Source organism: Rutidosis leptorrhynchoides, chromosome 10 (assembly GCF_046630445.1).
Source record: "Rutidosis leptorrhynchoides isolate AG116_Rl617_1_P2 chromosome 10, CSIRO_AGI_Rlap_v1, whole genome shotgun sequence".
NCBI classification, from domain to species: Eukaryota; Viridiplantae; Streptophyta; class Magnoliopsida; order Asterales; family Asteraceae; genus Rutidosis; species Rutidosis leptorrhynchoides.
Genome location: NC_092342.1, coordinates 334,447,298 through 334,464,666, shown reverse-complemented (window position 1 = coordinate 334,464,666; position 17,369 = coordinate 334,447,298). Strand labels below are relative to the sequence as shown.

At 35.9% G+C, this 17,369-nt stretch overlaps 1 protein-coding gene across 1 annotated transcript; it reads right to left on the bottom strand.

The window, feature by feature from the left end:
• Positions 1 to 321: 321 nt before the first annotated feature.
• LOC139872185 (E3 ubiquitin-protein ligase XBAT32-like) lies at positions 322 to 7,544 on the bottom strand. Its single transcript, XM_071860020.1, has 11 exons — positions 6,895 to 7,544; positions 6,752 to 6,811; positions 6,567 to 6,638; positions 6,300 to 6,475; positions 6,058 to 6,218; positions 5,893 to 5,951; positions 5,755 to 5,801; positions 5,528 to 5,665; positions 5,332 to 5,420; positions 4,267 to 4,677; positions 322 to 448 (listed from the first exon to the last, which is right to left on the bottom strand). The coding sequence occupies exons 1-11, from the start codon at positions 7,087 to 7,089 to the stop codon at positions 378 to 380; spliced, it is 1,479 nt and encodes a 492-aa protein (XP_071716121.1). The 5' UTR covers positions 7,090 to 7,544; the 3' UTR covers positions 322 to 377.
• Between the last annotated feature and the right edge of the window lie 9,825 nt (positions 7,545 to 17,369).

The following is a 17,369-nucleotide window of genomic DNA, read 5'->3' as shown; positions in this document are numbered from 1 at the left end:
CCCCTATCAACCAAATTCAATAATATCAGTAGTATAATTATAATTTATTTATTTATATATATATATATATATATATATATATATATATATATATATATATATATATATATATATATATATATATATATATATATATATATTTATAATAATGCATTATAGCAAACCATCAATCAATATTTGTAAATGTATTCAATTAGATATTCACCCAATATAAAAAAAAAATATTTCGACATCAAAACATCTTCACATTTTAAATATTTTTTTTTTTCATTCCAGAAGAAGATAAAAAAAAAAAAAAAAAAAAAAAAAAAAAAAGCTCAAACCCTTCATTCAAATGTATGTAAATGTTTCTTTACTTGTTTTACTCACTTTCAATTTCAATATCCACCAGCAGTTTCTACTGATTGATTCAACGAACATAACCATGAACGCAAGGTTGTAAAACTCGCTACTCGGGGAGTACTCGGCCGGAGGTTTTTGAGGAGTAATCGGCGACTCGGGGAGTACTCGGAGGAGTACTCGGATGTTGACTTTTGTTGACTTTTTAGTTTATATATATATATATATATATATATATATATATATATATATATATATATATATATATATATATATATATATATGATGTTGTAATATGTGTTCCAAAAGTGTATATATGTTGCTTATATGCTTGATTCAATACAAATTGACTTTGTATGAAACTTAAATAAGCATCATTAGCAATTTTAAACATCAAAAAACATCAAAAAAACATCAAATAGCATCAATGTTAACATCAAATAGCAAATACAAAATACATGATACAAAGTTTGAAAGTTACAAACAACGGGTCATAATAGAGCATGTCATTCTTGAATCTTGATCAATCTTCATCAATATCGAATTCCTTATCATGTTCATAATGTTGTTCACGAATTTCAACTCCATCTGACTCATACTCAATATCTTCATCTACTTCGAGTTCCTCTTCACTCGCCGAGTCGAATTCTTCGAAAAGTTCTCGCGGTCGTCTACTACTTCTTCGAGGTTCGTTAGCTCCCTTCAAACCTGTAGCCTCACTAATCAACTCGTAAGTCAATCCTTCGTCAATAATCCAATCTTGCGCCTCAGTTGCAACATCATCATGCGATACAAGTACATCACGCCCTGCTCGTTCCTTTCTTCTTTCATTTTTTTTCATTAAATTAGCATTGAATTGAACATAGACAAGACTGTTCACTTTTTCTGCCTCGAGCCTATTTCTCTTTTTCGTATGGATCTACAAAGGTAAAATAACTAATAAGCCAACAAATAGTTTAAGTAAAAATATAACTTAAAAATAAATAGATTACTAAACACTAAAAGTCACTAACCGCTTCGAATGTGCTCCAGTTTCTTTCACAACCCGATGAGGCGGTGGTTAAAGAAAGTATCCTAATTGCAACTTTTCTCAAATTAGGAGTTGAGGCACCATAGCTTGCCCACCAACTCGCTACAATTAAAGATACATTAAATTGTCACTAGCAAACAGTAGCAAACATACACACTTATTAAATCTACAATTCAAGAAAATAAACAAATAACGCATTACCAGGATTAAATTTAGAATCGTTCACCTCACATCCTTTAATTGCAACTGTCCGACCAAACTTCCCTTCTTTACTCCTGTAAATTGGCAACTCCAAATTACATATTGTATCTTGCATCTCATGATCTTCAGGATACATTTGCTCAACAACTTCAACAACCGCATCATTCGCACGTTCATCAAGTAGGATACTTACATCGTTATAAAGATAAAACGGGTTCAAAAAATAAGCCGCCAAGTGTAGGCATGTATCAAGTCTACCTTCCATCTTAGTTGATATGACTTCCATGATGGCCTTATATTTTTCGTAATTATTGTTGAAAACTTCTCTAATTTGTTGTTGTGCCTTCTTAAGCTCACCATGTAAGAAACCCATGGAAGGCTTCCAATCGGCATCTACCATCCTTAAGACTTTGACTAAAGGTTCAAAAACACTTAAGCATCTTGCCACACCGGCCCAAGTTTTGTCGTCCATCACCAAAGATTTAACGTCCGTCCCTTTCTTTGTCTTTGCTAAGCTACACTTTTCCCATTTCTCACTCAAAAACATGTGTCTTAGTTGTGTCTTCTTTTCAAGTAGACTTTGCAAAGTAAGAAATGAGGAAGCAAATCTTGTAACTCCCGGTCTTACAATATTCCTCTTGTTGGTGTATTTCCGCATTAAAGCCAATGACATATGATGGGAATAGATGAACACCGTTATTTTTCTTGCTTCTTCTAGTGTCTTTTTGAAGCCTTTTTTCCCCCAATACCTTCAAGAATAGACTTATTACCTTAATAATTATAAACTTTAATACTTTAATATATATACTTTAATACTTTAATAATTATAAACTTATTACCTTCAAGCATAAGGTTAATTGTGTGCGCCGAACAACATGTCCAAAATATTGTTGGTCGTTTCACCTTCAACAACTTTGCCGCTCCCATATTATTAGCGGCATTGTCGGTCACAACTTGAACCACATTTTCGGGACCAAGTTTTTCGATGCACATCTCAATATATTTGTATATGTAATCGCTTGTGTGAGCTTCATCCGAACACTCTTTTGAAGTCAAGAACACGGTACCCAAACTCGAATTAGCACATAAGTTCATGATGCTCCTTCTGTTTCTATCGGACCATGCATCCGTCATAATGGAGCATCCACTTATTTTCCAATCATCTTCATACCTTTTCATGCGGGTTTTTGTTCTATCAACCTCTTTCTTTAATAGAGGTTCTCCTAAGTGGTATCTTGATGGAGGTTTACCATTAGGTCCATGATGACCGGCCGCCTCTAATATACATACGAATTCATCATTATCAACCGCATTAAACGGAACCGCATGCTGATAAGCCCACCTAGCAATATAAGCATCTAAACGATCCGCACTTTCTTTTCTCATAACGCTATCAAGATTGGTTTGTTTACTCTTTCCTTTATCAAAAGTTGTAAACCTATCAATGGGACCGTAAGAACGTTGTGGCTTCGATCCTTCAAATTCTTCACTCTCATCAAGGTCAATGGGGCTTGTCATATCATTCCTTACCTCCATTCTCACAGATACATCATGATCTTTTTTAACTTTCTTTTTAGCACCAATATCATTAATAGCTTTTTGACATTTTGCTATATCCTCTTGGGTGGCTTTAGAGCATGATGCGACATTTCCTGTTACCTGAGCAACATGCTGTTTCAATCTATGAATACCACCCGACATAACCTTGCCGCAAAGCGTGCATTTCACTTTTTGTAAATTATTCTTGTCAGTCAAAATTGGGTAATCCCAACCAACATCACCCGATTTCCTCTTGAGTTCATTCATAGCAGCAGTAGAATTCGTTGATTGATCCGTAGACGCTCCTGCCATTGAAAAGTGAATATACCAAACCTAAACAAAAAACATACCACTTAGCTTGTTAGCTCAGTTAAACAAAATACAACAATACACAAATTGTAATATAACAGTTGTAAACAAGAGACAAATTGATATACAAAAATTGTTAGCTCAGTTAAACACTTAAACAAAATACAACAATACACAATTTGTAATATAACAGTTGTAAACAAGTGACAAATTGATATACAAATCTTGTTAGCTCACTTAAACAAAATACAACAATACACAAATTGATATACAAACTGATAATTATATACAAAAACCGAGTACACTGAGTCAAATATAAACAGATATAAACAAGAGACAAATATAAATTGATTAACTAATTGATTAACAGATATAAATTGATTAACTAATTGATTAGTAACATTAGTACACTGAGTCAAAATCAAGAGACAAATATTTACAAAAAAAAAAAAGATGATTAGATTAAAATTTATAAACAAACCTGAATCTGTTGAGAACTTGCGATAGAAGAGGAAGAAGAGTAGTCGAGCTTGTTAATTGTTGAGTGACATGTCCAATTGAAGAAGAGGAAGACGAATTTTCGAAGAAACCCAAGAAATAGCAGCGACAGAGAAGAAAGAGGAAGAAACGTAGGCGGTATAGAAGAAAAAGAAGTGTCGCTGTGCTTCAAACCCTAATTATTGAACGTATTTCAATTTTTTAGAAGAGTTGACTTTTGTTGACCGAGTTTTGGCCGATTCTTGTACCGAGTTCTCGTTTTCTCCCTTCAGCCGAGTACTCGCCGATTACTCGGCCGAGTTGGCCGAGTTTTGCAACCTTGCATGAACGTCTACTCTCCGAATGCAAACTCGACCTCCGAAAACTCGATCTCCCATACCGTCCACCATCAACCGACGACCGGCTCAATGATGGGGTTGTGTCTGAACCACCCATGCACAGACTCGAGCTTAGTTTAATCGATGGTTGGCAACTCGAAGATCTAAGTGGAGATGGGAAATCGGGCTTGCACAAGGGAGTTGTATCGAGTGAAGTGTTGTCGACATCTTCAGCTAAAGTAGCACAAGTGAAGAATGATAGCGGTAAGCTTGTTCGTGATATCCCGAGGAGTGGTCTGGTGCTTGGAAGCTTCTTGAATGAGACTATTCCTTGGCGGCATAAAGGGCACGGGATTGAACCTGGTGGCCCTTGGGCGGCACCTGAGGCGCTACTTGTGGAACAAAGATATAATGCACATCGAGTGCAGAATTCGTGAAAACAACCTGTAGTTTCAATTCAGATCAAGATTCAAATGCAAATGAAGATACCAGAGGTGGTAGGTTTGGTAATGGGTTCAGCTTGAACAGGACACTTATATTATGGGTCTAAATGGGTCAGCAGTTGGGTTGACATGTAAGCAATTTTTTGTCCATTTTTTATTACTAGCATGCGTCTCAATTTAATAATCTATTGCAAATGATGAGTGTCGTTGAAATAAATGATACGCTGATGTAAGCTTGCCGTTCAAAAAAAAATAATCTACTGACAAAAAGCACACAGCTTTAAAAATGCCATTATCACACTGTAGTTTTTGTTTACCTTACAGTTTTACCCCTAACTTTTTACCTACATTTTTGTTTTACATGTATAAAGTAAGGGTATAAAAACTTTACCCCATTATTCTTATCTATTTATGGAAGTGGACTACTAATTTGAAACGGTCCAAAAAAGAAAATTTTGACTATTAAATCGAGACGGAGTGAGTATGATTTAAGATACAACAATAGAGTAATCTCCTAACCGTTTTTAGAACTAAACCTTATGCGTAGGTCGATTACTAAGCAAAATTAGTTGTAAATTCTCTAGAAGACACTATTGAATTTTAATCAAATATTTGCTATTCGGCAAAATGATAACGATTCGAGGTATGCATTTACCTTCTGCAGCAATAGCACACTCGTTTTCCATACAAACAGCACAAGGATCTGCACAATTTGAAAGTGTACCATCGCCCCATCCACACTCCCTGTGCACCAAAAACAAAAACAAAAAAAAAGACACCGAGATCAAATTATATCCGATGTGAACCACACAAAAACACTTAAAACTCAAGAATCTATATAATTAAATTACCTAGCAATTTTGACAACACTCATAAGAGGAAGGCACAAATAAGGGGAAGAAGCCTGAGCTTCGTTCTGTGGTTGTTCAATCAAAACGTCCTCAAGCCAGTCTCTATGCCATGAACGAGCAACGTCTAAAGCGGTCCATCTTTTGATGTTTAAAAAAAATCAAAAAGTTCCAAATTAGAAAAAAGTTGCATGAGCTCTTAAAAAAAATATGACAAATGACACTCATACCCTTTTGCATTTTCAGCATCTGGATTAGCTCCCCTAGCTATCAGAACCTGTAGCACATAAAAAAACATACAACAATACATCAGTCAAATATCTCGAGACGTCAAGAAATCCTTTTTTAAAGATATAAAAAAAACATACTTGACAACATTGCGCATTTCCACCACAAGCAGCATAATGAAGAGGTGTACTTTCCGCACCTATAAAAAACAGCAATATTTTTTCAATACAACAACAAATTCAGATTAAATAAAGACGTAAAATATCTAATAAAATGGTTATGTTATTAAAAGATTATAAAGTTACCAATCAAATCAATCGTAGTGCCGTCTTCGACAGTGACTTCATCTACAGAAGCCCCCAAATCAATGAGTAACTGTAAACTATCAACATGCCCATTTAATGCGGCCATATGAAGAGCAGTCACACCTCCATCCGCAGGTCTATTGATCGTTTCATATAGTGATCTGATCATGATCAAATTTCAAGATTAATATCCATACGTTAAAAGTACTTAAAGCCTCTCATCATAAAGTCATGAACCGTACCCTTCATCAAATTCTGAAACGAACTCTTCAATTCTTGATCGTTGGTTAACAAGTTCACAAAAATTAGAAACACTAGGGACGTAATCAGCCAAAAGTATCCGAATACATCTCGAATTCCCATTAAGTGCAGCCAAGTGCAATGCAGTACCTCCATTCAGATAATCAGCTTTATGGATCTACATTGAAAGTACTAATTAATACAAAACATTTGTTCCCAAAGTACACAAAATGTGATATTATTATGATTAACGAAAAGCGAATGCATACATTTGCTTTGTATAGAACCAGAGTCAAAACAACCTCCCAGTGACCATATTGACAAGCTTGCATCAAAGCAGTCTACTCAACAATAAACATAAAAACATATAATATATAATATAAATATAAATATATATACAATCTTTATAATTGTTGTATCTTTATAAAAAATGATATAATGTATTGATCCTAACCTGCCCACGATAGTTTCTGAGATTAATATCAACTCCGGATTCAATTAACAGCGAAACGATCTAAAACCAAACAACAGCATAACAATCAAATATGTTTAATTTTAATTTTAATAAAGATTTTAAGGAAATAAGAAATGTGATACCTCATGATGGCCATGAGCTGCAGAGTAATGAAGGGGCGAATTTCGAACACCAAAAGTCGAATATCGAGCAAGTCTAGGGTTATATTCAAGTAAAGCTTTAGCTTCTTGAACATCACCATCTCTTGCAGCTGAAACAAGGCGTTCACCAGATGCTGAGCATCCAAATGAATTCCCCATAAGGCTAAAAAACCTCATTTTTTTCGTCTTTAACAAAACTTATTACAAATATTCAATGAAAAAATTGCTTAATTTGTTCTGCATTATTTGTTACAGCAGCTAAAATTGACCTAATTCAGCTGTTGATAAAATTGAACATGAAAATGACATGATCAAGCAGTGGTATCAATCAGAATCCTTACCATTTATATCCCCAAATCTATAAATATTACTCACAAAAAATATATAATTATATTTACATATATACGGATGATAATTGAAAGATTTCAATAATAGCCAATTTTAAAGATGATTTAACACAAAACCCTCTCAGCAATTGCCCTAATTTTGAAAAAGATTCAACACCCAACTCAAATTTTCAGGAAAGTTGGAATTTTTTGGGTAATTAATGTGAAATTAGCGATGGGGTTTGAAAATTTTCGGAAAAATAAAAGGATCGGCAAAGGGAATTAATTGAAAATTACGAAATGAGATAAGTTTTGGCGGTAATCGGAAATCTAATGTCGTTTTGCCAAAATAGATGTGGCGATCATAATCTTAAATTAAAAGAGTAGTCATAGTTGGATTTGGGAATTTGGTATCAATCAAATGAACAAGGAAAGAAAGAGGGTTGTAATGTGAGCCCCACAAAGATGTTTGGGACGCTTTCATAATTAATGCTCCGTATTTCTAACCTAAATAAATATAAATAAAATGCTGTTTTTTTTTTTTCTTTTCTAAAATAACGATTACTATAAAACAAAAGTTAATTCATCAAAAGATGAATGAATCGAACAAAGATACAACATGATAACGGAATGCTCGAAACTAGAAAATGAAAAACTAACCGCTATCTACGACCGAGCCTACCAAAAATATAAATAAAACATCACAACCAAACAACCAACTAATCAAACACTAAACTAAATAAATAACTAGCTAAATGATCACCAAAAACGTAAGGGACCAGAAACAATACAAGACATACGGATTAAAATGCTGTTAGTAATTTAATTTGTGGTTAATTAACGCCATAGTAAATTCAAACAATTTGTCGGTTTCTACATATGCAATGCCAGATCTGCCTTTGGGGCTGAACACGATTATCTGGTGCGCCGGGGTGGGAAGGGTATTTTGTGATTAGGCTCATTTTTGTGGCGGCTCGAGATGGTTGTGGTGGTCGGTGTTTCTGACTTTTGGTGTTGCAACGGCCTGTGGCGTTCTCCTAAGTTTTATCGAAAATGGTTTTTTTTTTAACGGCGGTTAGAAGTAAATGACGGGGGTCCGAATGCGATGTCGAAAACCACTAACCCGTTTATTTTCTTGGTCGAACTATTACAGTCATACCGACCATCAGGAGGAAACTCCACGATAAATCCATACAGGCATCACGTGTGGTAAAACCCATCGGGTGTGGTTCGAATGTAAGACGTCTGCAACTTTCGAAGTTCATCAGTCGATTCGGTTGATTTGTAGATCTTCGCATTCATTTATTTATATTAATGTTTTTTGGAAAAAGTTATGTAATATGATGATGTAATTTGGATTTGTGAGAACTTCATTATTTCTTTTGTTGATAATATATTATGATTTGTGAGAAATTCGTTATTTCTTTTTGTTGGGAATAAATTATTTAATCTTGATAGACGTAATAACATATATCATGAGCTTGATGTCATTCTAAAAAATTTGAAAAACATTGCGTGTGTTGGGGAGCAAGTTCATTGTTTGCTTGCTGCCGTCTTGTATGTACTTATACTTCGAGTTGTTATTAATATAATTTGCTTTTCTGATAATTGAAAAACATTGTGTAGATGCCTGTGTAACCCAAAGGATGTGCCTCCCCGTAATATAATTTGGCTTTTTCGAATAGAGTTTTTCTAATGTTAACCCTTAGGGCTATCCTTAAGGGTAACTTCCAACTACCATTAATTAATTAAATACAGTATAAAATAGAAAGAAAAAAAAAATCACACACGTATTTGATATCCTTGATAACCGTTTCTGTCAAAATCCTTTTAATAAATGGAATTTCTCCCCTTTTTTCTAGAAATAAGGAGAAAAAGTGTTGGACTCTCTCATTCACAATCTGAAAAAAAGGAGGTAATAGAAATTGTATAAACAAGAAGGAATTATTGTTGGTCTTTTCAAATGAAAATAAGGAATAGAAATTGTATCTTCGACTTTTAAACCAAAAAGTATGTGAATGAAATAAAGTCAGTGGATTCATGAAATCATAGCAGTAGTAATCAGTCTCTTTTGAGTAATACATCTCTACTTTAATTAATTTATATGTGTATATCGTAAAATTAATGTGTATATAATGTTTTCCGCTAAAAAAATGGAAGATAAATACATTGACTTTTTGTGATTTGAACGTGGGTAGTCAGTTTTATGCCTCAAATTTAGCAAATAATATTAAACAGTTGAATATATGAGCGGTTATTAAAATTTAGTTGGAAGTTGGTCCCTTAAGGATAGCCTTAAGGGCTAACATTAGAAAAACTCTTTGGAATAAAACTTGACATAATCTTAAAGTACTTTATTCATATAAAGTACTTTATGATATATGTTATCATTGCGTTATAAGTACTTTATGAGTCCTCCTACCATGTTGATCCGGGATCTCCCGCATTTGACCTGACTTTTAACCGTTGACCGGCTTATCAGAAGAAGAGAAAGGTCGATACGGGCTAGCCACCAGAACGCCGCAAGAGGTGTCGTGACGAACGCAATGGTCGTCGTTTACAACACTAAGTACCGCCCTGTCTCTACATTAAAAGATTATTCGATCAAAGTATTTGTATTTATTAAAGTGGTGATGTTTACTGAATTACTTTAATCACCATTTTCAACCTATTTTCAATATGCAATAAAATAACTATCATGATCTAATCTTTATATTATATCATTATACTATGAGTTATATCTGGGTCCTATAACTACACTTGTCCATAATGACTTCTGTAGATGTAGTTTGGACCTTAGATCATACGTTGTATCTAGATTAATGGCGGAAACACTAATTAGAATGAGTCGAATACGTATTAGACTAACGGGATCGAATTAACCAATGAATAATTGATAGAATCGATGCCTAAGACTGTGTATTCGGTTGGTAAGGGTTTTGGGACGATTAGCAGCAAGTAATATGACGGCCTAAGGGTTTATGGTGTGTAACCTAACACAAAACCACGAAACCCGTATTTATACTAAATACAGCGACCATCGGCCGGTGGTCGGGGACCTTCGGCCGATGGTGACAGTCCCTCGACCGATGGTCCCTACCATCGGTCGATGGTCTTGAGCAGCCAACCGACTGCTTGACCTATTCACGACATTATACTAAGCATCATAAACACAAAGTATAAGTGTCCACGTACATATATGACTGAAATATCAAGTACATAACAAATAGAACAATAAACGTAATAGAACTCAGGATTTATGCACCAACAAACTCCCCCTAAGACCTAGTTCTATTCCATAAGTCTTCAGTCATCATACGGATCGATCACCATGTTGTTCAAGTAGCACAGCTTAGCCACTTTAACATACTGTTCAGCCTGTACCCTGTTTTCACGACGATAAAGCATACGGTTATAGTACAAAGTAAAAATATCAGCTTCGGTACAGTTCCTTAACCAGATCGGATCCAACACACGAATACAATCGATATCATCTTCCTTCAGCTTATCTAAAACAATCACAGCTTCCTCAGAACGATCATCATAAAACCACCAACGAAATCTCTGACTCCAATTCTGCGGCAATTTTCTTAACGGAACCTTCTTCATAGTCTTTGCCGGCTTATACTTCAAAATTTGTCGAGATACTCCATTAATAGGATCAACCCTGTACTTAATCCTCGGATACTGTGGTCTAAAATCCTTCCAGTTATTCGAATTATACGCGATTCGAACTTTCTTAACCAACAATGATGAGCGATCGTTCATTCCACAATACAACATCTTTAACCTGGCAATCTGCATAAGCTCAAAATACGGCAGTGACTTGAACTCATGACCATGTTTGATGTAGTCAACTCCAAACTCTCGTTTAATTGCAAACATGTTGAATTCTTCAATGTATGCCCAGGCCAAGATCCTTCCTTTCGCACCTTTCCTCAAATTTATCATCTTCAAATACTTTGGCTCAAGCTTCGGTTTTTCACAATACTTTCGAATCCTCAAAATATCACGCCAGTCAGCTTCTGACTTCGCAGCAACCTCATCATTATACTTGACTGGCAAGAACCCTTCAGGCAAAACCTCAGTTCTCTCTTTCTCTTTACACCTTCGATTCAAAACTTCGTCATCTGTTCTAAACAACTCCTCAAAACCAGGAAGATCTTCATTCCTATCATTCATATACGTAGGATATTCTTCAAAAGTAACATCTTCCATTAGACCATCAACTTCCCCATCATCGATATCCTTAGAAATCTCAGGGCCAAAAGAATCATCCTCTGATGGAGGATCATCGGACTATGTGTCAGCAGCTTTAGCTTCTTCTTGCTCTAGATGCACCAGCTCGTCCAGCTCAGCTCTGGTGAAGTTGTGAGGGATCTCCCCCTCCTCTAAATCATCATAAACAACAGAATGCTTGAGCTCATCCTGTTTAGAAAAGAATTCACTAAAACTATAATCAATTTGTAAAGGAATTACTGACAGTGCTGTTTCTTTTGAAGTACCAGGAGCCACCACCATTTGAACATCAGTTTCTCCCTCTGGCAATTCAACCAGATCAAACTTCTCTTCCCAAGCAGTAATCTTAGCCAAAGCCAACTCTGCCACCTTTCTAGCTTCAGAAGCTTCTTTCTTTGCAGCAGTTAACAACAATGATTGATCACCAACTTTCTTCTGTAACAAATCAACCTGAGTTCTCAACCTAGTAACATCCTCAGTTTTCACACGATTCTCTTCTCTCAACTCCTCTACTTTCGCATCCATATCCTTCTTCATTCTCAGATTATCAGCCATAGCTTGAACATACAAATCATTCAGATTCTGAAGCGCAGATGAACTAACTCCTCCTTCTGCTCCTGTATGTGGTGCCTCCGGAGTTGGAGTAGACACAGTCTCTTGAGATAATTGTTGAACAATTGGCGGTGATTGATGTTGCGGTTGAGTTTGTTGCCGTGGCTGACTTTGTTGCTGTTGTTGACTTTGTGCTTGAGTAGGTGCAGTTCTTTGTGTAGCACCTGTAGCAGAACCACCTGGATTCTTCAAAACCAACTTAAACCTCTTGCTCGGTCTCATCTTTGTAGAAACCTGAGAACCTTCATCTTCTACCAGACGTCTCCTCTCACCTCTAGGAGCTTCTTCACCAGTACCAGTATTAACATCAACGGGCTCATCAGCCAAACCTCCAGTACCAGAACCACCTGTACCCTGAGTATTCATCGGCTGATCAACCTCTTCATCACTGTTTGCTAGCTCAAAATCAGGCTCATGACCAGATAGACTGTTCTCATTCCTCCACTTCTTGCCTGGTGGACATTGATAATCTTCCCTCGCAAGATGACACACCAGCTTTCCATCACTAGCACTCTTCTTCTGATTTAATCGATTAAACGTAAGATCAGTCATATGTTTCAGCTCGATGACGTCCTTCTTTGATCTCGGTAGATCCATAGTTTGAGCATTAATCATTATCTGCAGGAACCTCGGATAAATCAAGTATTGTTGGCTCGTAACATTCTCCATCAACAGATCAAAGATAACACCCGAAAAATTGAAATCAGCTTTCAGAATCAAGGCAGCAAACATTCCCTGATAAATCTCACTCAGCTCATCAAATCCACCTTGTAACGTACTCAAACACTTAACAATCACTAAAGACAGATATCTGTACGGTGGAGTGAATCTGCTTCTTTTGATCATAGCACGTGTAATATCACCAGCATACTCACATCTCAGCACACATCCAGTAATCTTAGTCTTCGACAGTCTCTTGGGCATTTTCTCATCATCCTCAAACAAAAACGTGTTCCGAATAGTATACTCAGATATCTTAACCTCTTGATCACATACTCGACTTACTATCACAGGCTTATTATCAACAGTTTCCACTCTAGCGTTAGCCCAGAATTCTCTCTGATGAGAATAATAAGCAGTACATGGCATTGACACCGCAGAAAATATCCTTGAACGCTTCAAGAATTCAATCACAGTCTTGTACTTGCTAGCATTTGGACCATTGTCATTTAGACACGCCATCAGATTAGAGTTAGGGCTCGCCTTCAACCCCGGAAGACTAGCAGATGTGGGTCCTCCTGATGATTCAGTCTCAGAACTGTGGACAGCTTGTTCTTAATCCATTTGTGCACCTGACATGATTAACAAAAACTGCAAACACAATTCTTAATCAGCGTTAAATTCATGATTAATTAAGTATCACTGATTTATCATCACAGAACATATCACATTAATACGATCACGGTTACATAATCACATGTTCAAAGTTAGATCATTACAGACATAAGATACCGTATCAATGCTAACAGGCTAGCATTATCAAATTACACAATAATCTGAAAATAATCAAACATAAACATAACATCAGAATCAATCATCCCATTATGGGATCCTCTGGCACTAACTTTTCTTCATGTTGAATCACACTAAGTTTCTCAAACAAGTTATACAGTAAAGCTACATATGGGAATGGTTCTTCTGATTCAAGAAAATCTTTCATCACATGAATGAGAAAGTGTCCCACATTCACTTGAATACCCTCTAGTAGGCAATATAGAAACAAGACTTCAGTACCAGACAGCAAATGATCTCCTTCTCTCCTAAAAGTCACATTTCTTTTGATGATTCTCAAATGTATCTCATGTTGTGGCAAGATATCTTCATCACTAACCTCAACTCTACCAGTATACACTACCTTCTCTGGCTTGCATATCCTAACAATAACATCTGACAATCTGAATCTACTGGGAATCTTTCTGATATCTTTGCTAGGGTACAGTATCTTAACCCCAGTATGAGGAACGTTTAACAGGTTTGAGAATTCCTCTAAAGTCCACCTATACTGTTGATTAAATAGACCCGAGTGTACAAACTTCTTCTTACCATCCTCTAAAGCAACATTGGCGTAAAATTCTCTAAGTAGAGCAGGACAGTAATAATCCCCAATATCTATGAAAGCCTGACACCCAATCTGTTCCCAAGGACTATAAGTCTGTCGAGTCGCAATGACCTTTTGTTCTACTAAGATTGGTCGATATCTAGCTAGGATTCTCCTACGGTCGATGTTGAACATCCATTGACCAACAAATGAGCCACCTGACATTCTAATACAAACTACAAGCACTAGCATTAGATGGGCATCACAGAAATTATCAGAGACCAATCATTCAATTAAAATTAATCAAAATAATCTACCATCGGTCCAACAGAATGACCATCGGTCGATGGTGGAGACCATCGGTCCGATGGTCTAGACCTACGGCAGATGGTCTAACCACATACACACACTGGTCAAATAACGACCTTCGGCCGAGTGACAAGATGTCTGGCCGATCGATGGACACCATCGGTCGATGGTCAGAGACCCTCGGCCGGAGGTAGTTCATCAGATATGTGACTCGAAATTGATCAAATCGTCCGATTTGACGTTTCTAGTTCAAATTCCTGTTATAACAGATGCTAAAGGGGCTGTTTATCATACATCAAACATCAATTTCAACAGATCTCAAATAAAACTCATCCGATTTAAAGTTTATACTTCGAACACTAAATCATCGATTACAAACAAACGATTAAGAGTTATGTTACCTTGTTTACGGCGCTAAGATCACAAAGAAAAGATGAATAATAAAAACTGGATCAAAACCTTTCTCCTTAACTTCAGAAAATTAGGGTAAAATCACACAATTTTGGCTAGAGGGACTGACCCGTTCGTCGCTGGGTCCTTTTATACCCTGTCAGTGACCATCGGCCGATGGTCAAGTCCGTCGGTCCGATGGTCTTGACACTCGGGCGAGGGTCTGAGTCCATCGGCCGGATGTAAAGACTGTCGGCCGGTGGTCTGACATTTGAAAACTTTTAAAACTTAACACTTTTCAATATCAGACTTTTACCCATTTACACTAACTCCCCCTGGGACTGATCTCCACAATAAAAAAACATCACGCTTTGTTCCTTTAAGCTCAAAACAACTTATATTCAGAACAATAAGAAACCTAAGGTTCCTTTCACAGTAAACCTTACCCAGAACTGAGTTGTATGCAACTAACACATGAATGCAAACTAATTCAGAAATGCATGCTCATGCAAATACACAAAGCAAATAACTGTACAAGATCAAGTGTATCATGATCAGCAATATAATAACAGATATAATCAGTAACATTTAACCTTTTAGATCTGTGGATAATAAACCTTTAACATCAGTTTCATAAAGCATTAACATTAACAAATTCATGATGTTATCAGCATAGGAACAAATAATACTGCTTATCATCAGTCACACTTCCAGAAGAATAACATATCTTTTTGTGAGTTGGCATATAAAATTGATTGAATCTTTTTTTTTGATTCGGGGATCAGAACTGAACTATATTGACATGTTATTCCATAGTTCATTCACGAACTTATTCATTAAAGCATATACAGAACAACCTTCAAATATATCAATAAACATTCATCAACTTTCACCCTAGACTTCGATGATCACGTTAGATTAATTACTTTAACATTTTTCAATGTCAGATTTACATCACAAAGTCAGTCCTCGTTTGAGATCGCACGATTTCTCGGGTAGAACAATTGAGCACAAACCTGTTGACGCTGTCCTCTTATCACATCAATGTACTTTCGATTCTATTGAACAGAACCATCTCACGATGTTTCTAGCAACCCTGTCAGCCTTTGGCTTCTACCTTAAACTTATACCTTTCGTTTCAGATAACATTGTTAATCTCAAATTTATTGCATACTCTGTTAAGGACGCATACCGGCCGCTATAAACCCCATACTTAAACGGAAATAGTATGATGTATGGTGTTGGATGGATGGAAGTGATATATATATTTGAGTGATGGAACGCTAAGATACCTTCCAGAAGATATTCCCTCTATCCAGGTCAATAGGCACAATCCCATATCACAGACAAAAGATGTAAAGTTCACTAATTGAGATGTGAACTAAATGATTTAAGTTCTCTATATCTGATGATCTGATAAATTCTCCCCCTCGGATGTAGATAACGAAATCGTTCAAATAAGTCTCCGATTGGAATATATGTTGTCTCAAACATTGATAACCGAGGAATCTCTGAAACTCTGTTCAATTCTTGATCCATGATTCTCTTGCAGCTATGTAGTGCATCATGTTATTTACAAATTGAAATAAATACATAAATAAACATAAACAATCCATAACTTGCAATTTTTTATTTATTTTTTTTTTTTTTGGATTTTCTGATGTTGCATTTTCTCCTTACAATACATAAACAAAATAAATAAATAAATGATTACAACTAAACATGATGATGACGCACCACTGTCTTTGACATTTGTTATAACTGCACGGAAAACCAATCTTTGTATGTGGAAATCTAGAACCCGATGATGTTGCCTTTTAAAAATCATTCTGTGTCTGTGATACAAAACTGCACTTCTCAACCCTTTTAGAGAAAACACCTCCCTTTGGGTACCCGATATGTATGTTGTTGGATTTCGGTCCAAGTAATAAAGGTAAATAGAAACAAGTATGCATCCTAGACAAAATATGCTCACCTTGGGGACTCACAAAATTATCCTTTTGCTACCGAGTATAAATCGTAGTAGGGGAGACCTCAACCGTCTGTCGAGTTTCTGTTCAATCATTTCTCGGTACATATTCAGTGATAAGTAGGTGACTACCCTCAACCGCTGTAAACCTTTCCACGATTTCCTCATCATGATATTTACGCGTTATTAGTGTGATCATCTCTATCTAGAATTAGATAAATAAAGTTTACCAACATATTATCAATCATCCTGTATTACTTGTTTTTCACAACTTACATGTCAGTTCAGTATTGCAATCACTTCCCCACAAACATAACAAGCAACTCATTTTTTGATTTTTCACTTTTTATGGATTTTCTATTTTTCTAATTTTTATTTGTTTTTCTGGTTTTTCAATTTTTTTGTGGCTTTTTGATTTTCTCTGTACAAAAGCATAAAACTATCTAAAAACATAAGCAAACATGCAAATTTCAGTAAAAACTAATCTATCATGCAAACGAAAAATGCAAATGATCTAGAAGCTATCATGCAAAACTATTCAAACTCTACAAGCAGTTTCTAACCATTCACAACT

Coding starts and splice junctions, on each gene's coding strand:
- LOC139872185 (XM_071860020.1), bottom strand. CDS start 7,089: ATGAGGTTTTTTAGCCTTATGGGGAATTCATTTGGATGCTCAGCATCT. Junction 6,812..6,894: donor CAGCTCATGGCCATCATGAG/GTATCACATTTC, acceptor GTTTGGTTTTAG/ATCGTTTCGCTGTTAATTGA. Junction 5,421..5,527: donor AGTGTTGTCAAAATTGCTAG/GTAATTTAATTA, acceptor TTTGGTGCACAG/GGAGTGTGGATGGGGCGATG.